Here is a 23,840-nt window from a genome sequence, read left to right as displayed (position 1 = left end):
TATTCATTTGTCCCTTCCTTCTTTCACCATTCAACAAATATTCCTTGAGTACCTGTGTGTCAGGTGGTGTGCCAAGTACTGCGGATATAGCATAGACCTGAATAGACATAGTTTCTATCAGAAGATAGTTCATGGTCTTGTTGGCTGCATCCTGCAGGCATTCATGCCTTGTAATTGTTTAGCGGAGAGTCTGGAGAAAGAACCCAGGACAGTGACAGAGACATCAATGGGTTATCAGATAGAGACTCTTACAAATCGAAAGCAAAGTCCTAGAATGACAGCTCACTGTGTACAGCCGCTGGCAGACAGGACACAGCAACAGTGTTCGCTACTGGGGAGGGAGAAAGGGGGTGTAAGAAGGAGGCTACCAGTTACAGGGGGAATGGACAGCAGTTTGGCTTATCAGTTATCAGGGAGACCAGAAGCTGGGGCAGGGGCCATGCATGTAGGCAGTTACTGATTAAGCCCTATAATAAAGAGGATTGGATAGTAATGTGAATAGGTGTACGCTGAGCAGGGAATGTACAGAGAGCAAGAGAATAGCCATCTTAAGTGACTTGATCATACAGTTTGCTATGAAAACCAAATAGCAATACTACACACTATGATATGGACAGTGAGCCTTGGCCATGTGGATTTTATGTGAGAAATAAACTTCTTTTGGAATTAAGCTACTGAGATTTTCCAGTTGTCACTGTGGCATAGCTTATCTTATCATAACTAGCAGACTGTACCTGGATAAGAGGAATTAGACCTGCCTAAATTGTCTCTCAAGCCTTTTTTTCATGTTTCAGGAAGAAAGATATTTTCAGAGGCCAGGATTCTTTCCTCAAATTGGTCTCTATTTGGCCACAATATTGTAGAAATCAGCCTTCCCTTGCCTCCATCTCATCAAAAAAGAAAGCTCAGGTGGATATTCCTGCTGCTTACCTTATGTATAATGGAATCCTCCTGCAATTTGGCTAAACTTGGCATCTGAAGAAATTTCACATCATCCGTTCTCGGCAACCATGGAGCAAGTTCTGTTTCTTTTCGGCTTCAATGCTTCTGCCTGATGCTAAGACAGCTGAGTAATTTTTCCCCTACCTATTGCCCTTCCAAAGCACAAACGCTGCTTTCACTTTAACATTAATGAGTTACTCATCCGACGTAACTAGTTCTAGCAAGTAAATTACCTGCAGCTGCCTATCAACAGGGCTAAGTGATTATAAAGATTTTATTTAAAATGAAATTGAGCTAGTTTCTTATACCATACAGGCTGTCTCTTTGCTGCATCAACCAGAAGGGGGCAATATAAGAACATGGTTTGCTTATCCCTAACTGTACAAACTCTGAAGAATCTGCATTTTAGAATTTTTTTTTTTTTATTAGAAATCACACCAAGTGCTTTGTGAACTTACTTTTACATATATTTCCAGGGCTGAAAAATTCCAGGGCATTAAAAAAGAACCCTGCAACATATACAAGAGATGTTTAATAGACTTCATTTAAACTCTAGGAGACCAAAGTGGAAGTTTTCTAGCAAAAATCGGGTAAAAAGTTGACTGGAGGAAGACCAGGCAAACGAGTTTAAGTCCAAAGTGTCCTTGCTTGGCTTCTACTTTTGGTGGAGTAGTTATTAGAGGGTTGAAAACTTCTATTTGTAGAATTTGGCTTTCTCATATTCTCCCTCTGACTAGAGGCAGCTAACACTCAGCAGTCCTTTAAAAAGGAATCCTAGATCAGCACTAATTTAGCACATTCACGAGCACCAACCACGAGTTATTTTGGAATAGGAATGCTGAATCTGACAGGTGTGGAGGGGCGAATAGTGATTCTTAGTTTGCCGATGAGAAGCTGAGTGTCATCTCATCTCTACACTTCAGTTATCTTCCCTCTTAAATGAGAGGCTCAGATAAAATAACCCCTGGCGTCTGTTCTGTGTTTAAATATCTATGATTCTAGAGTCAAGCATGATTATTCTACGACTATTACAACTATTACTGGAAATGTCATATACTGAATTATTCGTGTGTACCAGCCGTTGTGTTAAGCATTTCACATTCCTGTTCTGTAATCTTGAAGCAATGCTACGAGGTGATACTATCACTGATTTTGTAGGCGTGAAAGTTGAGCATCAGAGAAGTTAAAGGAATTGTCGAAGGTCACAAAGCTAGCAAGTGGGGAAGACATGATCCAAACCCAAATATTCTGACTCCTGAGTCCCTACTCTTGACCATTATCCCATGATTTTTTTTCTTTTTCACCGCTCTTGCCTCTTTAACATTCATAGGCTTGGCACCAGGTTACAGCGATTGCTCTCTCTTTGGCCTCTAGCCTTTGCTTCTCTGTTCTTTCCATTTTTCATGCCTCACAATGCCCTCTTCCTGGCTCTCCAAATATTACTCACCCTTCAAGTTCTAGTTTATAACTTCTCTCTTGCCTGACCACTCTATCCCATACTAATCTGCTTTTCTTCTGGGGTTTTATAGCATTTATAACTCATTCCATGAAATTTGGACTTGATAACATCTCTTATTTTGCTCTGCGTTTTAAATAAGTTAGTCTTGTCAACATTAGCTACACTGCAAAGCTCCTGAGGATGAAGGATACATCTTAGTCTTTTTAATCTCCTGCTATGAAGAGTGTGGGCAGGGTTGCATAACCAGTTGTGGATCAATAACTTCTTCTTATTTGTTAGAGACAGACCTCAGGCAAAAATGATCCCCTTTGCTTCTGAAAGTTACAGCATTCTCTGAGAAAAAGTGCTTTCTAGTCTTGCTTTTTATAAAAACCTATGAAATTGCAAACCTTTCTGGGAAATTTAGTCAACTATTTCACAAGTTTAACAATCAGAAATAATTATTGTTATTAACATTATACAAATAGTTAATGTGTTACCAGCTGCATTCTTTGCATTGAGCTATTGTTTTATGTGATTATTTTATACTCACAACAGCACTAGGAGGTAGGTAAGTATTCCCCACTTTAGAGAGAGTATAACAGGTTCAGAGATTGTTGTTGTTCAATCGCAAAATCGTGTCCAACTCTTTGTGACCCCATAGATTGCAGCATTCCAGGCTTCCCTGTCCTTCACCATCTCCTGGAGCTTGCTCAAACTCATGTCCATCGAGTCGGTGATGCCATCCAACCATCTCATCCTCTGTCGTCTCCTTCTCCTCCCACCTTCAATCTTTCCCAGCATCAGGATCTTTTCCAATGAGTCAGTTTTTTGCATCAGGTGGCCAAAGTATTGGAGTTTCAGCTTCAGCATCAGTCCTTCCAATGAATATTCAGGACTGATTTCCTTTAGGATGGACTGGTTGGATCTCCTTGCAGTCCAAGGGACTTTCAAGAGTCTTCTCCAACACCACAGTTCAAAAGCATCAATTCTTCAGCACTTAACTTTCTTTACAGTCCAACTCTCACATCCATACATGACTACTGGAAAAACCATAGCTTTTACTAGATAGACCTTTGTTGGCAAAGTAATGTCTCTGCTTTTTAATATGTTGTCTAGGTTGGTCATAGCTTTTCTTCCAGGGAGCAAGGCCTTAGAAATAGCTGAGACAAGAAGAGAAGAAAAAGGCAAAGGAGAAAAGAGAGACTGATTAATTCATATTATATATAAGGCCTCACAGAGCTGGTGAGAAGAAGTGGAATAGCTACAGCTTTTTTTTTTTTTTTTTTAAACCAAAAAATCCTGGGTCTGCCTTTTCTAGATCTGGCCTATTTGTACCATGTTGTGAACTAGACTGTTTCTACAATGGAAGATGTGGGGCTGTTTTTCATCTATACCCATTCTACTCTGTATGGAAAGTGACCTAAGATTTCATTCACTGGACTGTTTAAAAATTCCTGTATTAGATTATGCCTCTCTATCCAAGTGTCCAGTGGCATATTGTGGTATTGTAGTGGGCTGAATTATGGTTCCCATTGGCACCCCACTCCAGTATTCTTGCCTGGAGAATCCTATGGACAGAGGATCCTGGTAGGATGCAGTCCATGGGGTTGTGAAGAGTCGGATGACTGAGCGACTTCCTTTTCACTTTTTACTTTCATGCATTGGAGAAGGAAATGGCAACCCACTCCAGTGTTCTTGCCTGGAGAATCCCAGGGACGGGGGAGCCTGGTGGGCTGCCGTCTGTGGGGTCGCACAGAGTTGGACACGACTGAAGCGACTTCGCAGCAGCAGCAGAGATGCCTACCTCCTTATTCCCAGAACCCATGAAGACTGCCAGTGTTGCAAAGACATTTTGGATGTATGATTAAGTTAAGGGCCTTGATATGGGAAGATTGTCATGTATTATCCTGTGGATCCTAAAGATGATCACCATGGTCTTTATAAGTGGGAGGCAAGAACAACAGAGGTAGAGAAGGCTGTGTGATAATGGAGCAGGTATTGGAGTGATGCCACAGGAGCCAAGGAATTTACAGCCTTATATCCTGGAAGAGGCAAGGAATGGATTCTCTCTGGAGCCTCTAGAAGGAGCAAGCTTTTCCAAGACCTTTATATTAGTCCTTTAAAACTCATTTTGACTTCTGACCTCCGAACTGTAATAAGAGAATACATTTTTGTTGTTTTAAGTATGTGGTAATTTGTTATGGCAGCCACAGGGGACTAATGCACTAAGACAGAGTTCTGTGGATTTACCCATGTCCAGAGGCTGAGGGTCAAGACTGAGACCAACTGCTTGTACTACACCCATACTCTCCCCAATCCAGAAGAGATGAATCCATCTGAAAGTTTTGAATAAATAAGAGTCCCAGCCCTAAATGCCCTCCAGTGTCTGAGCAGTAGTAATTGGGCAGTACAAGAAAAATGTAAAACCAAAGTCACAGTCCACTTGCAATTTTCTTTATTCTGGAAAGGAGGGAAAGACTGATAGAACATGACATCATAATGTACCATGGGATGGGATGGACTTTTAACATTTAGGTGGTTTTATAGAAGCTGGCTTTTGTTTGTTTGTTTATTTTCTTAGTAGGATTTTTCCTGCTTGGATTTAAATGTCTGTTTTCAGATAGTAGCAATGCTGCACCAATAGCCTCACCACCACCACCACCAATGAAAAACGAACACCAGAAGATGCTGCTGTTTGACGTCCTTAAGCTGCCTGGTTTTTGTCTGTAAGCGGTGGAATGTAAATGTTGCTGACTCTGCTTTTAGGTACCAATATCATGCATTCCTTTAAACCAGGTGGTAAATATCCACCTGCAAGGCGCCTTTGGTTTTATAGGGAAGTGAATCATGCTGAACTACTTGAATTTGACCATGAGAAGCAGAATCCATAGTTGTTAAGAATTTTTTTAAAGGAATTAGTAGAGTAAACCTTTGATGAAATCTTTTCTGGGGACATGCCAGTAAGGTCATCCATCAAGACTACCCCATTCCTTTTGTTTCACAGAGCTTAGCTGCTAAATCAGAGTCTGAGAATTGTGACCAACCTTATGAAAGCATCTGCAAGCCATTTAACACAATTACTAACAGCAAATTTTAACTTAATGAGCTCTCAAGTTCCTGGTCTATAACCTTGAACAACTCACTTAGCTTCTCTGAGCTACAGTTTCTTCATCTATGAAATGAGGTTGATTATGATTTCTCACATACATAAAAGTGTTACCAAAGAATCTAGTATAAAGGGGCTAGTCAAGACCTTTTCGGTTATAAATAGCAGAAATACAATTCAAACTTATTAAGCAAAAAGAATATGTTTTACATAACTAAAAATCAAGGCCAGACCTGGATTTTGGTACTGCTTGATTCTGCAATTCAAAGAATGTGATTACAAAGAGGGACCCATTTGTGAGGTAGATTCTTTCCTTGCAGAGGGCAACGATTGCTTAGCAACCCCCAGGAAGGAAAGAAACATCTTTCTCTAAGAGCACTGGCTGAATGGTCCTAGGGAGCTCCTGCCTTGGCTTCTCTGTGTGCACTTGAACCCTGATATCTGTAAACTGAGGGGTGGATGTGATCTGATTGGCCAGGTGTGGGTCTCATGATCTTTCAAATGTTTTTTGTTTGCAGGAGACAGAAAATTCAATTTAAACTACCTCAAACAATAAAAGGGAATCAAATGGCTCACACAGATTTGATTTCAGGTGGGATTCAGCCTACAAACAGTGTCATCAGGGTGATCCCTGATTTCTCCCCAGCTCTCCATGCTGTGTCCCATATTGTTAATTTCATTCTCAGGCTCCGTACATGACCCTGGCAACTAGAGTTTCTCTCTTTACTGAATCAAAATGATTTTATTTCTCACACTGCTTCAGGCTGAGAGCACTCTTTCAGTGCTCCCACACAATTTCTAACTTTTGTCCATCCTATTAATGGCTGGCATTGGGTCACATGCCTCCTCCTGTGGTCTGAAGGATGGAATATATCAATTGCATTAAGCAAGCATAGCTTGCTTATTCAGCTAGGATACGACTAAGAATGGGAAGATGCGTGTTCCATAAAGAATTTCAGGGTAATATTGGTGAGGAAGGGAGTTAAATGATGGATAGAAGTGTATTATGGTGACACAAACTCAGTGCAGGCTACTAGGAATGCCTTTCTCACTCATAAGCCAGATCTCAGTACTAGACAGAAGGTAAAGGGATGTATATAAGGTAGACAAAGCAACAGGTATCCATGACAGGTATCCTAATATATGTTAGTTTGTTAGGATATTCTCATCCCATTCATGTTGTATAAACGGGGGTCCTAAAAGATGAAGTGATACCTTTAAGGAAGCAGAGATAATAAATGGCTGAGCTGATACCAATATATTCATATATATATATTCCTTATGAAAACCAGTTATGGGAAGTAGCTATAAGGGCCAACTGTTCAGTTCAAGAAGTTGAGGGGAAAAAATGAACATAGAACTAAGGAGGCAGAGAAATGAAAGTACTGAGGATGAGAAAACAGTATTTCCAGATTTCCCAATTATATTTGAAAATGGAAATCCTCTGATAACCTTTTTTCTGGTGTTTTGCTTGAGGATCTATGGTCCGGAACTTGAAAAAACACTTACGTCATTGACTCAACAGCTCTCCTGCGGCATGAGGTTTTTAGCCACTTCTAGCTGCCCTCTTAGCTAGGTAGGCCAGTTAGACAAGTGGCTTCTTTTTAGAATCTAATTCTCTTTGTTTTCTCTTTTCAATCATTCCTACTTTCTTTCATAAGAAGTGTCTATATCAATGTGTGGGAAACCACTTAACAATTCAATTCTTCTCAGAATAATTGAGGGTCAAGGATTATCAACACTAAAGAAAATGATTGCATTTCCTATGATCATACAAAACATGGCACTCTCAAAGTGGAAAAGATGAGTATGTCCAGAAAAGAGGTACTGAGGCTTTTGTCAGTGTGGAATTAGGAGTTGAGTCATTGGGTTGAGATCCTCTAGAGTAGGGAATAGGAACCCACTTCAGTATTCTTGCCTGAAAATTTCAGGGGCAGAGGAGCCTGGTGGGCTATAGTCCTTGGAGTCACAAAAAGCTGGACATGACTGAGTGACTGAGCACGCACATAGCACACTGGGTGGATAGACCAGACCATATGGGAACAGCAGGTGGACACAAGATAGCTGCTAGAGTAACTAGGTAGAGGAAGAAGAGCTGGGCAGGCTGGACATGCTATTTATAGAGTATAATGGTAGATGGTAGGTCTTAGTCCCAGTTAGTATTTGAAAGGATGGCTATCAGTATGAAAGATAATACAGCAGCCAGATGGTACCTGTTCAGAGATTTGGAAGTTTTGCCTTGATATCCTTCGTATCTGGCATAGTCTTAATGTAGTCAAGTCTTGCCACAGTAAAGTCTTAATGTTTCTTCAAAAAGTGAGGATTTAGAGATGTAGAGAGGCAGCTAGCATCACGGAGATCTGGTAGAGAATGGAGAGGGAACACATCTATAGGTAGGGTTTCCCAGATGCAGGACTTTCAGGGCTAGCACCAGGATGGTCCTGGGTACACCTGGAGTTGGTCATCCTTTCCCACAGAGCCAAAAACTAAAGGTCTAATTCTGGGAGTACTAGAGGAGTGGATGGCATTCCTTCTCAACTTCCTAGATGTCATGTCTAGTTCAATACAAGGTCACCACTTGAGTCAGAGCACCTCTGGTTTGTGGCTCCTCTAGAATGAGAGATGAGGATTTTCTTAATCCTCAGATTTTTTTTCCCTCAGAAAATCAGTGATTAGATTTCATAACTAGAATGGCCATCAGAGATGATCAATATTGGTTGATTCTCAGTCACACCGAGTAGGACATATCATTTGGTTATTAATATAGGTGAGTTACCTAATTTACTTGTTTATCCCATTGGTGAAATGGTATAATAGTTCTTATACCAAAGGGCTGTTATAAAACCTACATGATATAAAGTATGTGAAGCACTTACTACAGCACTAGGCTCATAGCAGTCAATCATTTACAGTAGGTAGATATTATTCTATGGTGAGGGCTTTCTATCTTCTGCTTATGTAGGTTTAATAATGACAGTATTTTCTTAACACAACTTTGGGTTTACCTCTAAGACAACAGAAGCTGTACCTGGTCCAGAAGACAAATGAATCTGATTAAGAAATAAGAAAAGCTGACGCATGAAATATGAGAAAATAAATTCACATTCAGAGTGTTTTAAGCACTCATTAAAGCCCAGACTGTACATTGTATGAATTATCAAAAAAGTAGCTAAAATCTAGAATACTTATGTGATTCTGAGATTTTATTGGGAAAAGATAACAATGAGACATAACATTTTATTTAAAATAATTTTGTTTAAAAGCTGCACTGATGTATCAGTAGAGTTAGAAGCCAAGCATTAGATGTAAGGCTTCTTCAAGACTGGAGAAAACAATTCCAGCCTCAAAGAATTTTTGTCAGTTCAATGTAGCTGTCTTTCCAATGACTTGACATTAATTAATGTTAACTTTGATGGGAATATAATTACTGTTTTCTTTCAAAACAAATATATTCACCAAAGCAGATCAACCAGGTGTTTATGAACCGGAAGTCTACTTCAGCATTAATTGGGAGGTTTGTTTGCTGAATTTTGCTCCCCTTTCTACTCCTAATTCTTTGAGGCCTTAAACAGGTAACTTATGCTCTTGGTTCATTAACTTCCTCACTTAATGTTTTTATTTTTATCTTTGTGGGGGATTAAATGACATATTAAGTGTTGATGACGCAGGTCAATGGTTTCCAGTTAGGTGTGATTTTACTCCCTAGTGGACATGTGGCCATATCTGGAGACGCAGTTGGTTGTCATTAGGGCCGTGCTATGGGCAACTGATGGATGAAGGCAATAAATAATGAAAAACATCCTCAGTGAACAGGACAGGCCTCACGCTGCCCTCATCCTGCCATATTAAAGAATTACCATGATCATGAGATTAGTTGAAGATTTTTCTCTTTTTACCATTGAAGAATTAGGAAAAATATTATTTATGAGGATTCTCTGCTTTTTATCATCCTAAAATTTGTACATTCATTTGCAAACAGGATTTTTATGAACAGACTAGAGAAGCATCCTCCTCCACTCCAGGCTCAATGCTGGGTGCTGGTGTGCAATGAAGAACCAAGAAGTTGTGGTCTGTGTCTTCACACAGTGTGGCCTTGTGGGTGAATCAGACAGTGACAAGTAAACAAAGAAATACTTAGCAAAATGGAAACACATTGTCATAAGGGAAAACAACAGGGAAGCCTCTCTGGAGAGGTGACAGCTGAGCTGAACCTTGAATGGTAAGATGGTTCTCGTCTTTCAAGCAGCGGTCCCCAACTTTTTTGGCACCAGGTGCAGGTTTCGTGGAAGACAGTTTTTCCATGGACTGGGGGTGGGGGATGGTTTCGAGACGATGCAGTCACATTACATTTATTGTGTACTTTATTTCTATTATTATTACATCAGGTCATCAGACATTAGGTTCTGGAGGTTGGGGACCCCAGTTTTAAAGTTTTGAGTAGAAGGATATTCCAGGTAGTGGGATGAGTATGTTTACTGGTATTGAAGTAGAAAAGAAGGTGGCATGTTAGAGGACCTGAAAAAAAGCTGTTATGAGTGAAATGTGTTCGTGAGAGGGAGAGGGGGTGAAATGAGGTCAGAATGAATAGAGAGCCAGCCACCGGAGCATGGGGGCTCTTTAAGGATCTTGGATCGTTTTGTAAATACAAGGGAAAGCCATTGAGAGGATTTAAGCAAGGGCCTTAAGTGTTGTTATTTATGATTTTAAAAGGATCCCGCTGATGTTCTAGGGAGAATGAATCGTACTGGGGCAAGGATAAGAGCAGAAAATCGATTAGAAGTTGATTGTAATAGTCCAGAGAAGAGATGATCATGGCCTGGATGTGGATAGTGGCAGTAGAGCTGAAGAAAAAGCTCATAGAATCCAGACACAGGTTAAAAGTAGAATAGATAAGACTTGATGAGAGAGTGCATAACTTTAGAGGAGTGTGAAGAAAATAGGAGAGTCAAGGATGGGTAGGTGCTGAATGGTGCCATCAGGTTAGATATCAGTGACAGAGGGGAGGGAGAGGTTATAGGGACCAGAAACCAGGAGTTCTGTTTTGGATCTGATAATACTGAGGTGCTTGTAACTCTTCTATTTTGAGATTGTAGTCAGGAGCTTAGAAGAGAAGTTAGGTTAGAGATATAATCTGGTAGTCACTTGTAAAGAGGTGTTAATTGAGGCCACAAGAAGTAGTAGGGGGTCTGGGACTGAGCACAGAGGGACTTAAATATTTTGAATCTGGCCCCCCAGATTGCAAAACATTGTGTGTTCACATTTATTAAAAATCTTGTCTTACCTTCCCTCTGCCCTTTAAGTTTCATAGTATCAGTCATGCTTCTTTTGCTAACTAGCTAATGGAATTCCAGTAATTAGACCTCAAACTCTAGCCTCCTCCAATTGTTGGTGCAAGAAACCTTTATGCCACGAGGAGAAAAATTTCCACCTTATCTTGTCACTGACGAAAAGCAGATTCTGTTTTGCATCATATATTTCTCCTTGCAATAGATACTTTTAACAATAGCATCTTATAAAACACTGAGACTTCACATATTGATAGGCCCTATGAGAATAACCTCTAACTTCTAAAATGTCTATAAGTCTCCTTACTTTTTCTTGAGAATGTGTTGCCCTCTCCCCTGCAAATAATATTTCTGTTGACTTTACTTTTGAAGAAGTGTAAATATTCAAGAATTTTCTTTGTTAAACCAGGAGAATGTTCTTCCTCTGCATGTATGAAGGTACACCACCACCACCAAGAGAAACCTCAATCTCTGCTAATTTCTTATTTAAACAAAATATTTCAGAAATTAAAAAAAATTTAATTTAACAGACAGAACTAGCAAAGGAGGTTGAAGAGTCACCAGATTGGCCTGTGAAATACTAGAAGAGTGGAAGATCAGAGCGTAAATTTAGGAAAGAGTGTTTACAGAAATTGATCAGTTCTGGAGAGATGTCTGGAAAGGTATTGACTGAAAACAGCCAATAGATCTTTACAGCATGGAAGTGACTGGTGATCTTCATCTAACCAGTTTCAGTGAAATGGTGGAGATGGAGGCCAGTCTGGGTGAGGCTCTTTGGGAAGTGGGAAAGGCAAAGTAAGTCTGTGTGGAGGAAAAGGTATACAGCAGGTAGATTCAGGACTTGAAAGAGGCAGCATGTATCTTTTAAGCAGCAGGAAAGCAGCTTATATCAGCATGTAACACATGATGATTTTGTAGGGCTTTCCATTTTCATTTCCAAGACTTCTATCTAATCAGTTAGATAAGTCTTTTATCTCCATTTTTATTGATAAAGAAATAGATAATCAGTTACTTAGAGATATAAAGCAAGTCAGCACTGAGTAACAGAAGCCAGTGCTTGCAACTAGGTCTGCAAAAGCAAAGCCAGTGCCCCTTTTTCTTACAACACATATAAAAAGGGAAGCAATGTTTGGGAGAGGAGAAAGGAACCCAGGAACAAAGAATCAATACTCAGTGAACAAAATTCTCCACTCTAATGGAACCTACAGTTGGTTCCTACTTTTTGTAAGTGAATAAAATGGTGGATCGAACATGTCTAATTCTTTGTAGAGGAAAGGAGCCCTTAAGTTCATTGCATATTGAAAATGGTGTATTTCTAAAGGAAAATTTGAAGAATCACCATTTAGATAGCTGTAAATTCATGGCATCCAGCCCCATCATTTCATGGCAAATAGAAGGGGAAAAGATGGAAGCAGTGACAGATTTCCTCTTCTTAGACTCTAAAATCACTGTGGATGGTGACTGAAGCTGTGAAAGCAGAAAACGACTGTTTCTTGGAAGGAAAACAATGACAAACCTAGATAGTGTGTTGAAAAGCAAAGACATCACTTTGCCGACAAAAGGTCCGTATCGTCAAGGATTTGGTCTTTCCCGTGGTCACATATGTTTGTGAGAGCTGGACCGTAAAGAAGGCAGAGTGCCAAAGAATTGATGCCTTCAAACTGTGGTGCTGGAGAAGACTCTTGAGAGTCCCTTGGACATCAAGGAGATCAAATCAGTCAATTTTAAAGGAAATCAACCCTGAATTCTCACTGGAAGAACTGATGCTGAAGTGCCAATATTTAGGTCACCTGATGAGAACAGCCAACTCGTTGGAAAAGACCCTGCTGCTGGGGAAGATTGAGGGCAGAAGGAGAAGAGGGCATCAGAGGATGAGGTGGCTGGATGGTATCACTGATGCAATGGACATGAACTTGGGCAAACTCTGGGAGATGGTGAGGGAGAGGGAGGCCTGGCATGCTGTAGTCCATGGAGGCGCAAAGAGTCAGACACGACTGGGTGACTGAACAACAACAAGCAATGGAAGAAAATTTAAAACACTAAACTAGCATCTGAGACGCTCATCTTTCTTGTTTCAATGATACTGACAAGAAGTGCTGGGTCCTCCAGGTATCAGGATCTGATATACCTTTATGGTCTTACATGGTACATTTTGGTCACTCAGGAGTTCAGTAGAAACACAGTGAGAAATTGTGTGAGCCAGATGTAGGAAATGCATCTGGTGAACTCTTGAGCACCTTGAGTTTAAAATAGAAATACCATTTTTTATGTCATATTCCTTGAATTTGACATAATTCAAATTTGACATAATTCAATTCCTTTTAAGATCAGAATATCTGAATTTGTTCAAGATGTAAAAATATTGAAATAAATTGCAACATATTCTACTGCTATTTCTTACCCTTGTATACATGCAGATGGAGCATGGAAGCTGTAAGAAATACCCAATTAAAAAAAACTGGATTATTTTCTATTTTTAAAGCCTGAACACCTTGCTGGGATGGTGGTCCAGGTTTAGAAAGATCTAAAAAAGTTAGTTACAATATATTTTAAATGATGTCAGTTACGTACTGTATGATTCCAACTATATGACCTTCTAGGAAAGGAAAAACTATGGAGATTGAAAAGATCATTGGTTTCCAGGGGTTAAAGGAGAGGGAGAGATCAATAGGCAAAGCACAGAGGATTTTTAGGACAGTGAAACTTCTCTGTATGGTACTGTAACGATGGGTACATGTCAATATACATTTGTCCAAATCCATAGAATGTACAACACCGAGAGTAAACCCTAGGGTGGATGATGGACTTTGGGTGATTATCATGTGTCAGTATAAGTTCATCAGTTGTAACAAATGCACCACTCTGGTGGGGGATGTTGGTAGTGGGGAGGGTTATGCGTGTGTTTGGGCAGGAGAGATGTGGGAAATCTCTGTACCTTCCCCTGTATTTTTAAATGAACCTAGAACTTGTCTAAAAATAATCCTAATTAAAAAATTGTCATTTTAAGTATTGTCTCCAGGGTAACATGTTGTCAGCTTCTTCCTGAGTTAGGTCACTTCCAGCCTAGTCTGACTCTCAAGGCTGCCTGAGAGCCAGTGCTCCTTGTTCTAAACACTAAAAGCTTTCTTTCTCTTTACTAGATCTGCACTCACAAACTTCATATTCTGCAATCAATTTGATCGACCTCAGAGCCCTATATATAGTCTGTCTACTTATTTATAGACTCCTAATGAAGCCATTTAAAAATACTTTCTCTTGTGAAAATTTTAGTCATTTACAAATATAGACAGAACCCCTATATACTTTAAGAAAGTGAAAAGATCCCTGTGTACCCATCACCAGCTTCAACATTTACCAATTCATGACCAGTCATGTTTTCATCTAAACCTCGATCCATTTCCTCTCCTTTCATATTAAAGAAATTCCCAGGTATCATATTATTGAGGCTATTTTTGCTTTAATTTACATCAGTAGATTTTCATATGCTTGCTTTACATGCATATAGTATATAATATACATTGTGTTCCCAAATAGCATACTTTTCTATCTGTTATCACCACTGTGGGAATTGTAATACATTTAAATTTTAAATTAATGTTTATTTACTTTTTAACAAGTAGTATGTGGTTCAAAATTCTAAAGATTTGAAAAGGTATTCATAAAAAGGCTGGTTTATGCATTGTTCATTGATAGTCTATGTATGTATAAAAGTACGTGTGTGTTTGTATGTGACAGAGAGATAAAATATTTTATATACTGTTTTTTTCATATAACAGTATGCCTTGGACATCTTTTCTTAACAAGATTTATAAAATGTGAGCTGCCTAATTATTGTTAAAGGCTGCTTAGCATTTTATTTTGTGATTCTACCTCAACTCATTTGTGTGCGTGTGTGCTAAGTTGCTTCAGTTGTGTCTGACTCTTTGCAACCCCACGGACTGTAGCCTGCCAGGCTCCTCTGTCCGTGGGATTCTTCAGGTAAGAATACTGGAGTGGGTTGCCATGCTGTCCTCCAGGGGATCTTTCCAACCCAGGGACTGAACTCACATCTCTTATGTCTCCTGCCTTGGCAGGCGGGTTCTTTACCACTAGCGCCACCTGGGAAGGCCATAATTTGTTTAACCCACTTCTATTGCTGCACATGTATTTTCAATCTTTTGTTGCTGTATGATATATCTTGCATACATTCTAAGTCTGTAGTACAGTTTTTAAAATTGAATGCCTTGAGACCAATGTTCTGTGTACATTCTTTCTCTTTCTACCCATTCTTTGTTCTAGTCTCTTTGCCATAACTTCCCATCTATAGCCTCCTCACCACATTTTTGGCATGTGATTGAAAATCAAGGGCCATGCTTTGCTCTTAAGGCAGTAGTGCAGTGATGATCAGGAGGCTTAACTTTCTGCAGCTCAGCTGAGTCAGCTAAGCTTGGCAGCACAGTGCATTGTAAGATACCAGAGCTGGGTAGTCTAAATTCAACCCTTTTATTTAATGGTAAACTGAGGCCTAGGAAAATTTATGTTTCCCAGTTCCCTCAGATTCTTATCTTCTTACTCAAAGAGTCACAAAAAGACTGAAAAAAATCTGAATATATTTCATATTAAAGTGAAAGTGGAAGTCGCTCAGTCGTGTCTGACTCTGTGACCCTGTGCACTGTAGCTGCTAGGCTCTTCTATCCATGGAATTTTCCAGGCAGGAATACTGGAATGGATAGCCTATCCCTTCTTCAGGGGTAAAGGAAGATGTAAACTTGTCTTTAGGGTATGGCTTCTGTACTTAAGGAGTTAATGTGGTGAAAGGTCAGCTGATATCACTGGGAGAAAAGGACACTGTCATATGTGTAAACTGCCCTTATTCACATCGCATATATAGAAAGACAGGGGTGATGAACTCCTCTTTTTTTCACTGAGTTCCCCTTAGGGTTCATATTCATTGTATATTTTCCCCACTCTAAGCCTCTCCTTAGATGCTTTTGATATCTTATTTTACCTGAATAATGGTAACAACAACAATATCAAGAATAGCAGCAATTCACACTTACACACTTACATGCTTTAAGCATGTTCATTTAATCTTGTGGGCATCCTAAGAGGGAGGTACTATTACAAGTGGAGAAACTTAGGGCAAAGAACAAAATTAGCTCACAGTCAGTTGCCAAGCTGAGATGTGGGTTTGGTCAGGGTCCAGAATCTACATTCTTAAACCTGATGCTATACTTTCCTTTATTTTATTTGTGTGTGTGTGTGTGTGTGTCTTTGTTTCTGTGAGCAGGCTTTCTCTAGTTGCAGCAAGTGGGGGCTGCTCTTCGCTGGGGTGCATAGGCTACTCATGGTGGTGACTTCTCTTGTTGTGGAGCACAGGCTCTAGGCGCACAGGCTTCAGCAGCTGTGGCTCTTGGGCTCCAGAGCATGGGCTCAGTATTGTGGCACATGGGCTTAGTTGCTCTGAGACTTGTGGGATCATCCTAGAACAGGGGTAGAACCTGTGTTCCCTACCTCAGCAGGTGGACTCATCCACTGCACCTGAAGGGAAGTCTTATACTTACCTTTGAATAACAGCATTTGGGAGAAGGGGAATGCAAGTGACCTAGACTGGTTCACAGATGTTCAAATTCTTGCCCTACAGGTGGAGGCCAGGAGCAGATGGACCTGGAGTTCTATGTGCTTGGGCTTGGTCTGGATGGGCCACTGCTGCTCTTGGACTACCAAGGATGCACCAAGGAAGATGATCAACAGGTACCCAGGAAGGATGCTGTCTTCAGGTCAGGCACACTGCTCAGCCAGAGGATTAACCCAGGGAAGCTGGGCAGGTCTAAGGGAGGTCCCATAGTAGAAGACGTTGGGAGAGAGTAGACAATTTCATCATGGAGGGAAATAGACTCTCCTCGAAGAGATCTCCTGAAATGCTGGAGCCCAACATCAGGGATTTTTAAAAAGAACTTGTAGCCTCCTTTGTGGGGGAAGAGATTTGATAGTGGTGCTTCACTGACATGGATCTGTACAGTAATTACATGGGAAGCTGGTTAAACATTCAGTTTCCTGGGCCCCATGCCCTGAGATCCTGAGGCCAAAAGTCTGAAACTGGCCCCTGGAATCCCGTCTGCGGCAGACACCTCAGGCAGTTCTGAGGCAGCAATTCCGTGGACTTCCTGTTGAGACTGTGGACAAATGTGCAGAGGCAAATTTTTCCTTTTCTCTTGCTCTCAAATCCCACTGTGTTAAATGCTGGAAAAGAATGATGTCAGGGAATCACACGACGGAGACTAATTAGCACTACAGAGTAATAAGAAAAAAATATCTGCAGGGATGTGGGCGGGGGCTGCACTGCCACCATACATGTCTGGTGGCTGAGTCGATACCAGAGAAATAGCTGGGGGAGGGATTCTTCACTTGGTGGTATCGTTCATGCTTCCCAGAGTGTCCTGTTTTCTGTACCCAAGAAATCTGAAGATCAAGGGAACAAGCTAGATTGAAAACTTCATTTATTCATATTTTCATCATTTAACTATATAATTAAATAGTTAGACAATCATTAGACACCTACTGTGTGCCACACACTGTTCTAGGATTTTGGAGGTATACAAGTGAGCAGGATGACTCAAGTCCTTAACTCACGGGCCTTACCCACTGTCTTTTAATGAAACCCACAACGCTGGTCTCAGGACCTACCGAAGTTCAGGTTCTTTACATCTCAGCACAGAAAGAACTTTCTAATGAGACAAAACGCCGTAGGGTAAGAAGCGAATTTATTTTGAGAAATACACATCTCATAGACAGAATGTGGTCTGTCTCAAAAGGCGAGAACAGCCTTGGGAGAAACACATTCCACAGACAGTGTGTGGGCCATCTCAGAAGCCCAGAGGAATAGTTAGCTTTATGGGCTGGGTAATTTCATGGGCTAATGAGTGGGAGGATTTTTCTAATTATTTTGGAGAAGAGATGGAGATATCCAGGAATTAGGCCACTGCTCACTTTTTGACCTTACAGTTAGCCTCAGAACTGTCCTGGCACCTGTGGGTAAGTCATTTAGCTAATGTTTTACAGTAAGCGTACAATGAGGCTCAAGGTCTACTGGAAGTTAAATCTTCCACCATCTTGGGCCTAATTGGTTCTAATCAGATTTTGTTGTATCCTCAAGGGCTCTGTCATTCTTTAGGGATTGTGCCCTGCCCCCTTCCCTCCTGTTTCAGGGTTATACTGCCTGGCATAAACTTTGGCTCTTCCACTTACTTACCTCTCACTCTATGCCTATTTCCTCATATGTGAAAAGCGGATGATAGTGATGCCTCTCATAGAGTTGTAAGAGTTAAGTGAGGAAATGAATGCAAAACTTTTGCCATTGGCCTGGCACATGTGTTAGTACATAGCATCGTTTTTCCAAGGTTAGCCTTCTTTTTGAATCTTTGGTTTACAGCTATTGGTAGTCAACTTCCTAGATCGTCTTCATTTGCTCTCTACCTCAGTGGAGCTGCAGGTGAAGGAGAGCTTCCTGTGTTCCCAGGAATATTCACTCAGAAAGGAGCTCCTTTGAAGCTCCTGTGAGCTTCAAATTTGGCTACTCATTGCAACTGAAACTTATAAATTATGTAATCTGGTTTGTGCCCAGCCCAAAGCTTTGAATTATTCTAGTCAGTGTGGGAAAATGTTGGGGAAAAGGAAAAAGAAGTGATAATCACTCCTTGTGATTTTTAAAAAGTATTCCTCATGAATATTCAAGACCTTCACCAGTACCAGTCACAGCAGAGAAAGGCTGGCCTAACATTTGCTCCCTCAAGTATAGTCTGTTTTTCTTCAGACAATTTTATGTAAAATATCTACATTGTAAAAAAGAAAATTAGAGTGAGATACTAGGAAGGGATAGATGGAGCCACTGTGTGCTTTGATAATTCTGTCTGAGTAATTAAGAATACCCTCAAATGCTTCCAGATTTTACTGAGCTCTTTCTCAGGAAACTGCAGAATAATTCAGTCCTCATGCTCACCATTTTAAGGACAAACCTCCTTTCCAGGATGCACTTTAGCAAAGGAGAACAACTTAATGGCTAGAATATAATAAGTCCCCTACATAAGCATCAAGTTCTATTCTGAGAGCCCATTTGTAAGTCCAGTTTGTTCATAGTTCAACAAAATTAGCTTAGGTACCCAACTTACGCAATTGGCTATATGGTACTATACTGTAATAGGTTTGTAATAATTTTCACACAAATAGTATGCACATAAAAAACAAACACAAAAATAAAGAAAACATTTTAAATCTTCGAGTACAGTACCTTGAAAAGTACAGTAGTACAGTATAACAGCTGGCATACAGAGGCTGGCATGCATGTTCGTGTCTTTGAAAGTTCAAAATGTGAAGATTAGTACATAGGGGACTTACAGTAATTGAAAATGTTTATATATTCTCAATGTAAAGGAGGATCTGGAAAATAAAAATAAACTCAATGAGGATCTAGGCTCCTATTTGGCTTTCAGATTGGAACCTTGGTCTTGGTCTGATCAAAACAAGAAACCTTGTTTCTTGGTCTGATCAAAACGTAGTCTAGGCCCTAAGGATTGCTTAAAAACTTTTAAAACTCTCCTTAGATTCCATTTATCTCAAAAGAGAAGGACTAGGCTAATCTGCATTCAGCAGCTGACTGCCCCAGAGCCTCTGCAGTGTGAGATTTGAAATCGCCTTTCTCCCTGGAGGGTGTTTCTTGGATGCAGGAGGGGAAGAAAAGTCAGCGAAGCCAAGGCATCTTTAAAGATCTTCTCTTGGAAGCAAGATACAAACTGTGCTCTTTAGACAATACATTTCCAATGTTCTAAGCTGTGACCTTCCCTACTTCAATTGAATACCAATGAAAATCAATTCCTCTCTGAGTGAGAAACAAAATTTGCTGGGGCTAGGAGGTAGATGAGAAGGGAATTTAGTTTATCAAAAGAAAAGTAGTCTTTGCAGGGGTTTTTGGATCTGCTAAGCAAGCTTTGGTGCTGGGAAAAGATTGATGGCAAAAGGAAAAGGAGCGGCAGAGGATGAGGTGGTTAGATAGCATCACCAACGCAATGGATGTGAATCAGGGCAAACTCCAGAAGAGAGTAGACAGGGGGGCTGGCATGCTGTAGTCCATGCGGTGGCAAAGAGTCAGACATGACTAAGCAACTGAACAACAGCAAAGCAATTTTTGCTTAAGGGGGAAAGAGCTGAATTCCTATACTTTAAAGAGAGTGGGATATTTATTTCAATCTTGGAATTCAAGAAAATTGAAGTTTTTGTCACAAGACGGACATTCTGAATAAAAATGTATGCCTTCCTCAACAACAGAACACTCCAGTCTGATCATGTTTATCATGACTTGACAACTGTGATGTTGGGAAAAGCCTAAGTACTGCATTGGGCAAACCTGGATTCAAATCCTGCCTCTGTCACTGCTGGATAGCTCTGTGTTCTAACCTCTATAACCTCAGTTTCTTTATCTCTAAAATGGAGATAATACCTGCAGATGTGTTCTGATGATTAAATGTGATTACTATGTAAGGCTGGGCTTCTCTGGTAGCTCAGCTGATAAAGAATCCGCCGGAGATTCTTGCAGGAGAAATGCAGGAGACCCAGGTTCAATTCCTGGGCTGGGAAGATACCCTGGAGATACCCTGGAGAAGGAATAGGCTACCCATTCCAGTATTCTTGGGCTTTCCTGGTGGCTTAGATGGTAAAGAATCCACCAGCAATGTGGGTGACATGGGTTGGATCCCTGGGTTGGGAAGATCCTCTGGAGGAGGGCATGGCAACCCACTCCAGTATTCTTGCCTGGAGAATCCCCATGGACAGAGGAGCCTGGTAAGCTACAGTCCATGGGGTTGCAGAGAGTTGGACATGACTGAGCAACTAAGCATAGCACAGCCACATGTAAGGCAATGAATGCAGTACTGGCCTTCACTGGGTACCCAACTCACGGTTCTGTCTCTCTTCTCCCTCTCCTTGATCTACTCTCTCTATCTCTGTCCCTTTCTGTTGCTGTCTCTCACACACACATGCACACACACTGTGAAATTCCTCTATGAATTGCTATCTCCTCTCTTGCTTTTTCTGTTTCTCATTTGCTCATTCTGTAAGGCTCAGCTCCCATTGCCTTCTTATTGTCCTTCTTTCTACATAGATGTCTCCTTTTTACTTTTTGTAGTGCTCATAGTTTCATCCATGACCCTCAGGAGTTTATTATTTGATTTATATGGCAAAACCAGAATTTTAAAATATTCCACAACACCCCAGCTTTGAAGGTCACAGTAAGTTTACAATAAATTTTACTGATTGATATTATTTTTCACTTCAGTACAAAGTCTCTGGATTTCTTCTTTTTTCTAAGTTGACCTGGGGACATCATTATGGCACAGTGGTAAAGAATCCTTACTTCCCTGGTAGCTCAGCAGTAAAGAGCCTACCTGCCAATGCAGGAGACGTGGATTCGATCCCTGGGTCGGGAAGATCTCCTGGAGGAGGAGATGGCAACCCACTTCAGTTTTCTTGTTTGGAGAATTCCATGGGCAGAGGAGCCTGGTGGGCTACAGTCCATGGGTTGCAAAGAGTCAGACACGACTGAGTGACTTGAGAGCACACATATGTACAATTTACACATATTAACTCAGTTCTTCAAAAGCACTCATGAGACAGGTATTGTTATCCTCATTTTGCCAAAGAGCAAACAGAGAGAGATTTTTAATAACTTGTCCAAATTATATGCCAGGGGTGGATTGTTATGATTTGAATTCAGGTCTTTCTGATTCTTCTTTTTTTTTTTTTTTTTCCGGCTGTGCTGGGTCTCCCTTGTGGTGCTCAGGCTTCTGTAGCTGTGGCATGCAGGCTTAGTCACAACATGTGGGATCTTAATTCCTCAACCAGGGATCGAACCCAGGCCCTCTGCATGAGGGCATGAAGTTTTATCAATTGGGCCACCAGGGAAGTCTTTCTGATTCTAAAACTTAAACTCTCCCATATTATATGATTTTTCCAGTAAGTTTGTGATGAAAATGTATTTAGGGTTCTCAGTCATGGCTTTTGAGCATGTTTTCTCTGTGAATATTTTTCATTACTAAATTAGTTCATCCCTTACTGCCCTGAATGTGCCCAGTCTCGTCTGATCTAGGGAGCTAAGCAGGGTCAGGCCTGGTTAGTACTTGGATAAATTGCCTGGGAATACTACATGCTGTAGGCTTTTGGGGCTTCCTAGGTGGCGTAGTGGTAAAGAATTGACCTGCCAATGCAGGAAATGCAGAAGACGTGGGTTTGATGCCTGGTTCAGGAAGATCCCCTGGAGGAGAAAATGACAACCCACTCCAGTATTCTTGCCTGGAAAATTCCATGACAGAGGAGCCTGGTGGGCTACAGTCCATGGGGTCTCAGAGTCAGACACGGCTGAAGCGACTTAGCACACGCACAAACTTGCAACATCCCCAGCCTCTCCTTGGCAGCCCTTTCATAATGATTCTGGGTCCCTGTGAGCAGTGGAAGGGACTCAGATTTCTCTCTTCTGTTCAGAGACTTCAGGTGAGACTCAGTCTCTTGTCCATATCCCTCTTCTTATTGTGAACATCATTAGACAACTAGAAACTTCTTAGAGAAGCAAGAGAGAGCATTATAGGTAGAGTAAATCTTTTTAAACAGCTCTGCTCATGGGGTACATATGTGCCTGTGGCATCTGCAAAAAGAACCAAATATAACACCCATATGCAAACAATTTTCTTCTTTTTTTTTAAAGTCTTTACTGAATTTTTACAATATTGCTTCTGTTTTATGTTTTGTTTTTTTGGCCCTAAAGCATTTGGGATCTTAGTCCCCTGACCAGGGAATCGAACCCTGCATTGGAAGGCAAAATCTTAACCGCTGGACCGCCAAGGAAGTCCCTTATTTGCTTCTTAAAAATATTTTCCCCTGCTATAAAACTTTAATAAATAGCTTGGGAAATGATACACATAATTCAAATGGCAACTTTTCCCCCTAAAATCAATGAAAAGAACAGTGCTATTGCGAATAAATTCACTTTCCCTGTGCAAATGACAAGTATTTTCTATACTACAATGCTTTCCAATTATGTTGGGTAGCTTCATGTTGAATAACAACACAAGCTCCCAAATTGAGTCCTTGTGGCCAGTATCAAAGCTCAATAATTTTGGTAATAGATCTTTTTCATGCTTAAATGGATATGTAAACATCATATTAGAGGTTTTGGAGGATAGATATAACACGTTTTTCCTTAAACCCTATAATTTCTGCTTTGAACAATGATCAGTGATTTCCCATTATCTTTCTAACTTTCCTATTTATTTATATTAAAAAAGGCCTTAGTATTAAAATAGTGTTTTATGTTTTGGAGAATAACAAATTCAGTAGGTTGGGCAAATTATTTAAGTGCTTACTGTTGTTTCCTTTGCTGTAGATTGCCATAAATTACTGTGAAACTTTTAGAGAAGATGATTCCAAATCCACAGCCTTTTTTGCTGAATTTTTTAGAGGGCTCAAGAAACATGTATTTTTGGAATCAGGAAAGGAGACACACAGAAGAGAAACCTGTGGGCAAAGCACTATATGGAACATCCCTGATGGCTCAGTGGGTAAAGAACCCGCCTGCCTATGCAGGAGATGCGAGAGACACGTTGAATCTTTGGGGTGGGAAGAGCCCCTGGAGAAAGAAAATGGCAGCCCCTCCAGGATCCTTGCCTGGGGGATCTCATGGACAGAAGAGCCTGGAGGGCTATATAGTCCATGGGGTAGCAAAGAGCTGGACACAACTGAGCTCGTGGCCCAAGGCACTGTATGGTCAAGTCTCATCCTTGAATGCAGTCAGTTATACATAATTAAAGTGGAGTCCCAAGGTTTGCTGCAAATTAAGTATTGGGATCAATTTTATTTCATATCTTTTTCAATTTAGTTCCTAATTTTGATGTTATCTTTCAGTTGACTCGACTGTCTCCTCAAATTTGGTTTTCTGTGTGTTTTTTAGAGATTTTTTTGCACCGAGAATGTCTTTATACATTCATTTAAAACAAGTGATCTGGATACTAAATTACTGAGTCACTGAATTTCCCTTCACAATAAA

The 23,840-nt window shown here is 40.6% G+C and overlaps 1 protein-coding gene across 3 annotated transcripts in view; it reads left to right on the top strand.

Moving 5' to 3' along the window:
• The window catches only part of LOC133251608 (craniofacial development protein 2-like), a 278,918-nt gene that overhangs the window by 74,480 nt on the left and 180,598 nt on the right, over positions 1–23,840 (top strand). For 2 of the 3 annotated variants that reach the window (XM_061424264.1, XM_061424266.1), the window contains exon 2: positions 16,398–16,533. In XM_061424264.1, the coding sequence (XP_061280248.1) occupies positions 16,415–16,533 (119 nt within the window). In that variant the 5' untranslated portion in view covers positions 16,398–16,414. Of the gene's footprint in view, positions 1–5,828; positions 5,968–16,397; positions 16,534–23,840 lie in introns of those variants that run through there. The other variant, XM_061424265.1, reaches the window with a different exon arrangement.

This window comes from Bos javanicus, chromosome 7 (assembly GCF_032452875.1).
Source record: "Bos javanicus breed banteng chromosome 7, ARS-OSU_banteng_1.0, whole genome shotgun sequence".
Lineage (NCBI taxonomy): Eukaryota > Metazoa > Chordata > Mammalia > Artiodactyla > Bovidae > Bos > Bos javanicus.
Note: the sequence above shows the minus strand (reverse complement) of the source record. Positions and strands in the feature narration are given on the sequence as shown.